This window comes from Mustela lutreola, chromosome 12 (genome assembly GCF_030435805.1).
Source record: "Mustela lutreola isolate mMusLut2 chromosome 12, mMusLut2.pri, whole genome shotgun sequence".
Taxonomy (NCBI): Eukaryota; Metazoa; Chordata; class Mammalia; order Carnivora; family Mustelidae; genus Mustela; species Mustela lutreola.
This window is the reverse complement of record NC_081301.1, coordinates 34,330,001-34,342,500: the sequence shown is the minus strand read 5'-3', so window position 1 is coordinate 34,342,500 and position 12,500 is coordinate 34,330,001. Positions and strand designations below refer to the sequence as shown.

The following is a 12,500-nucleotide window of genomic DNA, read 5'->3' as shown; positions in this document are numbered from 1 at the left end:
AATGTACAGACAGAGAAGGCAGCTTTTAAGGGAAAAGATGTGGACTTCAGATTCTTGAAGCTGTTTTTTGTTTTAATTCTCTTTTTACTTTATTTCACAGAGTATTGACAGTTAGCAGCAAGTGATTTGGTAAAGGATGGCAACAGACATCAGAAATATATACCTACAGTGAAGTCTTCTTTAAAGCTATTAAATTGGTTTTTGTTTGGTTTTGTTTTTGTTTTTTTTTTATCATACTAGCAAGGTTCAAAATGTTCTTTTTAAAAGGTGTACTTAGTGAGTCTTACTGATTTTGACCACTGCTGTTCATTTATCAGTTTAACTGAGTTATGGCTCTTAATCACATCTTAGTGCCCCAAAACTTCTAACCTGAAAAGAAAAAAAGAGAGAGAAAACTTTGTTACTGGCTTTCTGACAATGGCAGGGAGTGTGTTAAACCAGTGTAAAATTCAATTAAACTGTCTAGCCAGGTTTTTGAAGCTGAAATGCAGACCCTTTCTGTTAAGCTTCTTATTTTCCTGTGACCGACACCGGTGGATGCTGGGTTATGCCAAAACCAACAGGCTGTAAAGTACCTTGTTTCATGCTCCCAGCTGATCAATATTTTTATTTTCCAGGCTTGCCCAGAAATCTGGAGGCAGTATCACCTAACGGTGAGTAGAAACACCTTTTTTATTTTCCCAAGACCTAGCCTATTTATCCTTCTCTGAACTGCTGACCATAAAATATAGACAAGCATCTTCTACTGGAAGATAATAAACATCTGAAGAGTTTTTGCACTGAGAAAGCAATAATACACTTTTCCTCTTCTCCCCTGCCCACCAGTCTGTTCTCTATCTTCCTGTTCTGAAAAGATTTTGATTGTTTTTTTATTACTCACGTCATTTAATGATTACATCATGGTATCTCAGTCTTCCTGGACTACATTCATTAAATTAAAGGGGAAAAGTATGCTAGGAGCCATAGAAAAAATAATAATAATCAAGTATCTTTAAACTGTTATATTATCTACAGTCCATAAGCACACAATCCATAATATCTTCCATAATCATTTTTCTGGCTTTACTGAAATTTTTTGCACATTTTTAATGAAACTAAAAAAAGCTCAATGTATCTTTCATATAGAACAATTCAACTGTCATATCCTTAAGTTCCTCTTAACTTACTCAGAATATATAAACATCTGCTTAATATCATTCAGGTTAGGGCGCCTGGGTGGCTCAGTGGTTAAGCCGCTGCCTTCGGCTCAGGTCATGATCTCAGGGTCCTGGGATCGAGTCCCGCATCGGGCTCTCTGCTCAGCAGGGAGCCTGCTTCCTCCTCTCTCTCTCTCTGCCTGCCTCTCTACCTACTTGTGATTTCTCTCTGTCAAATAAATAAATAAAGTCTTTAAAAAAAAAAAAATATCATTCAGGTTATTCAATTATCTGGGTTCCTCTTATTCTGAATTTAGGCTAAATAGAAGTAGAAAACATAATTTACTATGGAATCAGTTGACTAGTGCTCAGTGTTACGAAGCTGGTTTTTAATATTCAACTTAAATAATTTTGGTAATTCACCATAGCCCTGGTAGTCATTTTTTCATATAATAAATGTGCTACACTGAGTAAGACACAATAATAAAAATTGTTCTTATTGTTACATAGTTATAACAGTGTTATAAAAGCTGTTCCTTAAGGTTAACATATCAAAAAGGTTTTGGTTATAGGAATTCAAGTGGCAAAAATAGAAAGGACAAAGTTTGACAAAAACATGTCCTCTTACTGCTCTCCTCTTGTAGAAATAAAAAGTAAACCATGACTCAAACTACCAATATGTCTATCAAGGCCCAGGATGCAAGGAATAATACATGTTTTCATGAGGAATATGTTTTCATATTCTGTTATCACTGTTAAATCTATATAAAAATTCTCAGTGGAAAGCTATGGTTCCTCAACTATCCTTCAGTCCCAAATTGGGTTTTGTTAAAATATTTAGTGTTATACCAAAACACACATGTACATGCCCCTGTGTATGTTAAGACACATATCTTACAGATATAACCCATATGGATATATCATGTTTATACTTATGTAGCAGATTTTTTGTCCTCACATGCTGGGGTGAAATCATTGTAGCCTAAACTTGATTGAAATCCAGTCATATATTTTTCAACATCATAGTCACTTTTTATAACTACATAGCAGTTTTCTTCATCAGTATTTTTATTAATAGCCTAATGATTTGGCAATTTCATTTCTTTTTCCTTTTCCCCTAAGTTAGAGAATTCCAGCCTTGAAAACTTGAAGTGTGGGAAGTATTGCTCTAAAGACACTCTTCGTTACTTGCACCTATATTCTTTTATATAACTATCATAGAAGGATAGAAATCGGTGTTTAGTATAACAGAATTATTTGAAGGGTTGTTTGATATTATAGCCTTTGAAAAACATTTTAAAAAGAATAGTTGGGAAAAAACAAGTGAAAACAGAATGAATTTGCCTCTGGGGGAGTTACAATATATTCTGTTTATAAGTATAACAGAATCGTTTTGAAAGTCTGTTTTTCTCACTCTGGAGTTCTGATTAATTTTTCAAAATAATACTGCAGGTAACTATCATGATTTCTAATTGTCAAGTTTAAATTAATACTTAGTAATTCAGAATTAGTTTACTATGCATATATAAATGGTAAACTAGTACAGATACAACGTGTGTCTACGTATCAGTCCATCTAAAATAAAATCAGTAAGTAATTAGGTATATGCAAATCCAAATGTTTATAATTAAGCAATATTTAATCTTGAATAAAAGCAAGATGCATGGTGAGTTTCATCATCTTCAGCCCTTTTACTAGGCGATGGACTGCCATCTATTGACTTATAGTAGCCCTCACATGTGAATGTGCCATCACTCTGCAATGACCAAGCAATGAAACCTAAGTTAGAATTGCCACTGTATATTCCTTTAAACCAGTCTTCTTAAAACTCTGGAAATTTCCGCATTTAATCATTGATTAATTTTCTTTAACTCGAAAAGGGTCCATTTCTTACCCAAAATGAACTGTGCTTTTGGGGGAATAAGTTGATTAGTGTTTATCCAGTTTGGAAATGCCTACATTGAGAAATTTTCAGTTGCTTTTATCTGCTTTTTATCAGTAAGACCAGAAGGACATTTAAACAGCTTAAAGTTTGACAACTACAATTTAAGGTCTATTTAGGAATTGCTTTCTTTCTTTAAAATAAAAAGTCTGTAGATTAAATAGAGCATTATTTCTCATACACACAAGAAAGATGGTGAAGTTGATTGGTATAAGGGGACTTGTAAAATGTTCCAAATCAAAAATTTCTTAAGACACATTCTAAAGTAAGAAAATTAAAGAAAGGAAATGTTCATTGTTTTCAGCAGTTAAGTGAGATAAAAATAAAGTCTTCTTAACAGCTTGTATCTGAATACGACCTAAAATAGAACAGCTTCTTAACCAAACTTGACTGGACTTCATTAAAAATAACTAAGACCATCATTCTAAAGGGTACATGCCAATAAAACTCTGATAAAAAGATACTTCATGTATATCTACATAGATACATATGCATATTATGTATGCATGTTAGAACAACTAATTTAGCTATGTCATTTTTCTGGTATATTTTTCTGGTATATTTTAATGACTATAAACTTATGCCATATAATTCAATGACTTTAGACAATCACTTTGGAGCCCTGCATGGGAAAAAGAAAAATATATTATTTTTACTTAGCAATTAAGTAATTTCCCCAAATAGTTTATGTATTTACTCCTCCAGAAACATTTGTAAAGTTTTTTAAATCTTCAATACTATACCACTGTTCTTGTATTTTAATCTCTGTTATATTTTCAGATTTTGGTAGCCTGACTTTGAATATTCTTTTTCATCTTTCAGATAACTCAGTCTAGATAAAATTTTCCCTGTTGAACTATTCAAGAAGGAAAGTCCCTTCCCCCATTCCCTGTCATTTCTAGTCTCATTTATATTAAAAATCCTAGGCCAAAATGGCCACCAACAGAGTTTTACAACCAACAGAATTTTTAACTAGTAAAGGCTATAATTTGACATGCTTTGGACATTTTGTTAATCTTGTTTTTAATCTACTTACTTTAAAAAAAGTAACTAGGAGTTTGCTATTTGGGGGCTGTGTGTGTTAAGAATCAAAAAGGACAATACATCTTTTATGTTTAATTTTGCGCTTGGATTTCTTTTTGTGTGCTTTGTTAAAATATGTTACAACCTACTATCTTTATAGCTAACAATTTAAATAGAAAGAAATTGTAACTTTTTTGGAAGAATTGCCTTTTAAATGTTTCTTTTTATATGGTGTTTGGAATGCCTAGAATTCACACTTAAAAAGTAAAATACTTGCTATCAGGGAAATGGGTAGGAGTAGGATTTCTTTGCCTTCCTGTCTAGCCTAGTAAAAAGCTGGTGACCGGAATTCAGTAGTAATCTGCAATGTCTTACCTGAGCTAGTTTAATGCCAGAGTGTATCTTATGGACCATAATGAACAGTTTCGTTTCCTTTTGCTCCTCAGTTTTTCTCTGCTTACTTGGGAACATCAATTTAGAAATGTGTTTTCTGGGTTTTCACAGTATGGAAATGAGGGTTTTACACTAAAGGAGAATGTTACTCTAAAGCATCCTATGCCATGCCACACAGAAGGTAACCCTAAATGGGAACAGATTTAAATTGAACTCTAGAGCTATGCTCTAGTCCAAAAGGGAGGAATAACAAAGTGGAATTTGGTTATGAGGCAAAAGGTATCCAAAAGTTTTTATCCTGGAATTGTGATGTAAAATGGTATGGGTAATAGTTTTCTAACTGCCTAACCCTGGAGTGCATTTTTTAAAAATAACTTAAATGAAAAATTGAGTTTCCAGAAGTCAGCCCAAGCTAGAAGCTTTTCTTTTTTGCGGGGGAGGGGGTGGAGAACACCTCATTCTCTCTTAATTGAATACGTATTGGGAATCCTAAATCTTTTTCTGAGAGCTCTTTGGCTACATAAGCAGAACTGCAAAACCCAAAACCCATAAGAACCCATCCATAAAAGATATGATATGTCCTTTTCCATGGGTGTGTTTAAGAAGATAGAACTGGTTACATACTGTTTTTAAAGTGTTCTATAACTCCAGAATCAAGTGAGAACTAGGCCACATTCTATTTTGGAACATTTAAATCAACTTTTGGGGGGGTACCTTATCTTGAGGCCTGGCATACAGATTATCATATACAAATTCATCTCAGAGGCTCATATTTTGGTAGTTCAGTTCACTTTGCAGACTTCCTCAAGAACCAGGAATACTCTTGTTTCAACTGTAGGGGTTTTCCCCCCCTCAGGATCTGGTATTGCTGTTTCAATGTTTTGATGGGTTAAAAGTTGCTATTGAGATTTTATATCTGTCAATTTTCAGAGATTTAGTTTTCACAATAAATATGCCCTTACTGCTGAAATACTACTAAGGTGAGTGTAATCATGCTGTGATGATTCAGAAGCACTCAGCTATTTTGCAGTACCTCAAGGCTGTCTTCCCATTGTACTACAAAGTAAATAGGAAAATGCTTTGTTTCAAGTTACTTGGTGTCTGACTAAAAACAATTTCTAAATGAGCACTGGTGACTATTTTCTGTTACTCCATGTTTAACAGAGATAGAAAAGACATTTGGACAGTGACTAAAACTTTAAAATATTTTTTGGATGGAAAATTTATGTGAATGCTTATATATATATTTAAATACTCACCTTGTTCTTAAAGTGTTTAATGTCAACATTTTGCTAGCAATTTTTACTTCAATCTCACCATGTTTAGAATTTAGTATAAAATGTACTTACTACATTTACAGAGTAGGTCAACTGAGTTTTCTTTCTTTTTTTTTTTTTTTTAATAAATCTTTATTTCGCTGGCATGTTGGACCACATTTTTCTAGAACTTATCATTGAAAGCAATTGGAAAATGCAATTTCAGAGCAAATGAAACCTGGAATTATCAATCTCAATAAATGAGATTCATTTAAAAATAAATACAGTTTGCCAAATCATCCAAAAGCCATTTTCTAAAGCTTCTGTGAAAGAAAGAGGAAAAAGCGAACATTGTGAATTATAAATGCACATGTTATTTTTCCCCTCACAGTGTTCCTCAGAAATTTAGACATTGTATGTATACAAACTTATTAATGAATGGGAGTAGAATAAAATTTAGATTTGTATGGAATTCATTATTTATTTAGTGACACACATAGGAGAGCCTTCATATATTCTTCTTTTCTAAGAAATACTGAGCTGTCATTGCCTTCAGAGTGAATTTCCAACTTTTTGACTTTCAGTATTTTAATGTGAAAATTAATTTGTTTTAAATGAGAAATCAATATGGCATATTTTGAGTAGATTTTTTCTTGTGTTAAGATATTTAATATCAAGTGCTTTATGACATTAATTCTCTTATAAATTTAAGTATTTCAGATAATCAAGCAATGAAAATTATGCAGCAGTCACACAATTTATAAAAGATTCCTTATAAATGGTTTGACCTGGGTGCAGCTGTGTTTTTCCCATCTTCTAAATATCTGAAGATGTGTCCTAGTCACCGATCATCGTGTCATTTTTTAGGTAGCGCATGTTGTTCAGTAATAAACTAATTGAACCTAAAGTTCTACTATAAACAGTTAACTTTTTTTATTTAACAAAAAAAGTCCCTGTGCCTTTTTGTCTGCCCCTTAGTAGCTGGGGACAAATACCATTGCATTTAGGACTTCCGTATTTACTATAGGGGCTTCAGGTTTTACTTCTGTTTTAAAAATTTAAGGGAATGCTTATTGTGGACTTTTTTTCTTTTTTCCTGTTGGCAAAGATTTCTCCTGAGATTGGTAGAAGGATGCAAATTAATTTGAACTTTTCAGAGCCCTTTCATATTCCCTTAGGTGTTGTCACCTTTACTTACAAAGGAATTATAGTTAGTCATTATAGGGGCAATTGCTTCTTAATACTTACATTCTGTGGTAATAAAATTTTATTTCTAAGTATTTGTAATTTTAATATATAACACTTTTAAAGTATTTTATTCTCCTTAAGAAACACATACATTCTTCACATAATTGCAAATAAAACTACGTTGTTTTTTTTTACTTAAAACTCTACATTTTGAAATAGGGCTCCCATTATAACAAAAATCAATATAAACGGGTAGCCTGAGAATGTTCAAAATCCAGTTTAACACTTCATGATGTTATGTAATAAATTATATAATAAATTATAGTTTAAAAATCTGAAATGTTGAATGATGCCTATTCTTTGTCATGTTAACCATGCATAAAGAGAATAGAAGTATTATGTAGAATAATTTTAGCATATTTAAGTGGTTATCTTTCATATGTATTTTGAACAGGTGATTCATGCCATTCCTTAAATAAATATATTCCACCTGATTGAACTTGTCATAATCTTCCCTGGACATTTTAGTGCAAGAGTAAAAGTAGATAAAGTATACTGGACCAATGATACTTGTATTAAACATCCCTTTTTAGTAGTCATGCATGTAAATGACATGGTAGATTACAGTAATTCCTAACAGGTCTTAAGTATTTAGGAATCACTTAGTTACTCACAGTCATGATCAACCATAACCTTTAAGGGTTTTGGTCAGTCATTTGAATAATCTTCAGGGAAAGACTCCTGAAAGAACCCCTTGACTTGTTGACATGAACAGTCTCTCTGAACTAGTGTTATATTTTCTGTTACGGTGTAAACTGTATTAGTAATCTTAAATTGAATTAAGTTCAAGATTTTAAAAGCAAAATCTCTTAAATGACTAAAAGTTAATGAATTATTAATAAAATCAATCAGATTTTAGACTTGAAGTTCATTTGCCATTTGATCCTCACATATAAGAAAGTCATAAGAGTTATGTTTTTGTACATTTGAAATTATTTTCTTTCAACTACTTTGAACTCAGCAATGGTCATCCAAAACTAATATCCTTGGGTTTTTTTTAAATATCAAAAATATTATATGAGGAAAAATGCTACGTATTTAGAAACCATTTAACCAAAATAAATAAATAAATAAAATTTAATACCCTTGGAATTAAAATAGACCTTTGCCTTATCTGGTGTACCAATACACCAATGTAGATCACATTTCAAAACAAGAGTTTCTCCATGGGAATGTTCAGAAACCCATATTAGCTTTGTAAAAAGAATTGATGTGTATAAATCAGTTGGTAATAAAGGTACCACATTATTTTCATGCCTTTTTTCAAAATTCATATGAAGTCAAATCTATTAGATTAATTATAAAATCATCTTTATAACTTTGTAATGTATCTGTGTCTATAAATACTAATATTATGTAAATATTGTTTACATGTATTTGTGGATTACCTCACATTTCTTTTCAGTTAGAGTAACTAAATTTTGGATTGTTCATTAGCTTTGCTTATACAATAAAACCTCAGTTTGTCTTTCTTGGATCTCTCCTGTTTCCTTTTTTTATAGTTATACCTCCTCATACAGTTATTCCTCCTCATTTTACTGAAATCCTTAAAAAACGTGCTATAAAATTGTTTTAAAGAGGCAGACTTATTTCTGAGAAAATTACTAGGAAATGTTGTTCTTATTATAATAGAGAAAGGAATGCCAGCTTTGGGATCAGACATTGGCTTATATTCTGGCTCTTTAATATACTTAGATGGTCAAACCTAGTTAAAATATTTGACTTCTAAGATCCTTGGTTTCTTCATCTGAAAAATGGGGATAGTGCTTTCTCGCTGTAAGTATGCAATGAGATAATAAATGTAAAGTACTTGGCACAATACCCAGTACCTAGCTCATATTCAACACTGTGTGAGCTCCAGTAAAGCAAGCCCATACACACCTCACACCTATAGAGATGGCCTCTTGACTAATAGCCCCAACTCAGATTACCAGATTATATTATAATGTCTTTTGAAAAGACTGTTAATTTGCCTAAGATGAGGAGATTCATAATGACCTCTTTACTTTCTGTCTCCTAAAAATGTTTCCTTATAGTTACTGAAATCAAAATACTCACAAACACTGTCTTCTGTTAACAAAAGTATTTACCTCACTTTTCATTTACTTACTATTTATGTCTTTTCTAGAAATGTAGGTAACTTTTAAGTACAACAAATTTAAATTATTTTCTTAATTTGATTTGTCTAAAAATCATAAAGACATTTAAGAAGTAGATCACAAAAATATTTAGGCTACTTTTCCTCCTAATGTACCATATAAAGATACAATTATATCATTTTGAAAATATATACATAATATAATTAATATGTTATAAACATTCGGTTCTTAAGTGGCAACTTCAGTATCATCTGAATATAGTTATCAGGAGCAAATGAAATTACATAAATCTTCAGAATAATGTGAAACTGAACAATTCTCACACACACACACACACACACACACCCCAATTATAATACTTTCTGCTAGGGGTAGAGGGTTTATGTTAATCAGATGAGAAAGGAAACAAAATAGCGTATCAGTTTTTTTGTACTTCAGATGAAACTGCTTCATGCCTTCACATGACTGATGCCAGAAACCAGCTTGATTTCACAGCAAGATGCTGAGGTGTAAGAGCTTGGTCACTCTTACAGACTTCCGCATGTATCCTCTTATATGTCCAGCAAAAAAGGCAACACAAAATTAAGCATTTTCTCAGTGCCTGTGATTTGTATTCTTTCAAAGAGCATTACTATTCCATATTGGTTCTTTATTTTAAGAAAAGCCGGAGCTAGGATAAGGCGTATTGTAAAAGCAAAAAAAAAAAGCATTACTCTCCCCTCTTTAGACAGGCCCTTAGAGCTGTGGAATTCCCTGCCTTTGTGACTGTTGGTTAAGACCATTTCAGGCGAATAAGCACGCTTGTTTGGGGTGAGGGGTTGGGGGGAGTATGCTGTGTGTAGTAAGTCATGTGGAGTTATGGTAAAAATGAAAATCTTGGTGTTTATTTGAATCCTCTGTGTTTTAGCTAATAAATAGAATAGAGCCACAGCTCTGTTATCTCCAGTTTTTCACTGATGGTTTCTATACAGTTGTATGCAAAATATTTAAGCAAATTTGAGGATGTTAAGTACTTCGTACAGTTGGAAGACGTATATTAATGTGGCTTCTCTGTTTTATAGTCCACCCAAATAAACATTCAGATATCCACGGATTCACACATGTACGTATTCTTTTCGGTCCCTTCCCCCCACATCCTGTCTTCACTCCCTTCTCCCTCCACCCTGCTTCAAAGCTTGTGGTCCTTTTCCATCCATGTACTAAAAGGTTCTTTGTAAACCAGGCCATTTGTCCATTATTGTTTGGGGTCCAAACAGTGGTAAGATACCCTGTCACCGATCCCGCGTGCTATGAATGGCAGCTCCTCTCCGGACAATTGGCGGAGGGGCCGAGAAATATTCCTGAGAGGATTATTTAACCTTTCAATTTAGAGGGCACAAAGCCTGGCTGATTAATGAACTTTCTGATGGGCGCTGATAAGCGGATCTATTTCTTTATTTCCTCTAAAAGTGATTCCTTCTCCTATCCATATTACTATAATCTTAAACATAAAATGTGGCAAATAGATTAAAAAACAGCACTAAAGAGTTTATCTGGCTGGCAAACTGAAGGAGCTAAATTAAAATTGGTAATGACAGCAGTGGCTCAGCCTCATATGTGGTTTTTGAAGAGACTTATTCTCCAGCGCGCCTGGTAATGACTGCTTTTGGTGCACAGTCTGGGGCTGGCTTCTGTTATCCCCACCCCAAACCCCCCCCCCCCAAAAAATGAGTTGTGTTATCTGGATGGCTGCAGACACATACGCATCCCCCTTTCTCACTGCATGGGCAGACAAGGTCGATAGCATTACAAGGTATTTGTGGCAGTGCTTGTTTCAGTTTTCAGAGCTGCCAGTTTCCAGGCGGATTTGAATTACAAAAGAAGAAGCTGGCATGAAAATTGAAAGGTTTTATCGGCTGGTCTGAAGCCTCATAGCACATTGCTTATTTATGCAATCCATTTGCACCAGGAAATATAAAAAGGAAATACATTTTTAAAATAAGGCCATAAAGACCCAGATATGTTTAAGATGGCAAATAAAATATAGATACCTATAATATCTTTCCAGGAAACGATTTTCACTTAATGTTGCACATTACTTCAGAAGGGCATTTATGTTGCTGTCATAAATTTGTGCGTTTGTGTCACTATGTAGGTAGTCTCTGGGGATTAAGAAGGAAGCCTTTGCTAACTTACTTTAAAATTAAAATAGACGGAGGGATAGCTCTGCAGTTTGAGAGCTACATTGGAAATATTTAAATAGGGTGGTAAATTAAACTTAAACTAACATTTTTGCATTCCATGTAAAATTAGCTATGGCCCAGTGAATAAATGCCACTACCTTTGGAGAAAATTGGGATGCTTTTTAAGCCATGAAGATTTGGAGCATTCAGGGAGTGAATTACTGTGATCCTTACTGTCTTGCATATGTTCATTGTTCTCTGCTTACTGAGGTTTTCTTTTTTTGTTGGTGGGTTTTTTGGGGGGGCAGGGATGGAGGGTAGGATCTCATTTAGAAAAAGAAAAGTCATAAATTAATAAGCTTAATAGCTTCTTTAATGAAACCTGTGCTTCATTTATTTTAGTCTTCAAATATATCATTTTTGAGATTTTTTGCCTAATGCTTAATGTTGTGAATATATAATCTTTTCACTGTTGGAAGTTATACCAACAGTTTACCTCTCTTCGTATTACTTTAGTGTAATCTCAACTTAATAAAAAAGATACACTCATGCAGCCCCTTATACTCTTGGTTACATAAAATGAAGATATATGCATACAAACACACAGTACCAAAAGGCCTTGAATAATTAATGGTCTTACCACTGGTCATTTGCAACCTTCAACCCACTGGTTTATAAAACTTATGAGTATCCAAAAAAGGGATTAAGGAAGAAGTTAGGTGTGTGTAGGAAATATCAAATCAATAAAGCAACACTTTTTATTCTGCTGTAGTTCAAATGAACACTGTTTTAGAATCCATTTTCCAATAAAGCAAATTACTCTCAGCTAAACCATGAGAGATGCAATTTTTTTGCAATTTTCATTTTCACCAGTGTCTGGTACCTTTCTCATGTTTTCATGACCTGGACTAATTATTTCATGTAGTTTTTTTTTTTTACCAGAGAAAATATCAAAAGCATACACGTCTGCTGCATGCTAATGATGTGCTGTACATTTTTTCATGAATTTTCATAAGGATTTTTTTTCTACGTAGCATGTGTGGCTTAATGATGTAATCACCCGATAGACTAGAAAATGCTCCAAAGGAGACGTTCCGGTCTGTTGTGTACATAATACATGTTTCAAAAATCTGCCTAATTAAGGAATTACCCAATGGATTGGGGGTCTGTTGGGTACATGACATAGTTTTTTAACACATAAAAGATACAGGTATATCATTATATATGGTGCTTTCAATGGC

At 33.3% G+C, this 12,500-nt stretch overlaps 1 protein-coding gene across 5 annotated transcripts in view; it reads left to right on the top strand.

Moving 5' to 3' along the window:
• The window catches only part of ZCCHC7 (zinc finger CCHC-type containing 7), a 246,328-nt gene that overhangs the window by 216,647 nt on the left and 17,181 nt on the right, over nucleotides 1-12,500 (top strand). For all 5 annotated transcript variants that reach the window (XM_059143189.1, XM_059143192.1, XM_059143188.1 and 2 more), the window contains one exon: nucleotides 618-653. In XM_059143189.1, the coding sequence (XP_058999172.1) occupies nucleotides 618-653 (36 nt within the window). The remainder of the gene's footprint in view (nucleotides 1-617; nucleotides 654-12,500) is intronic.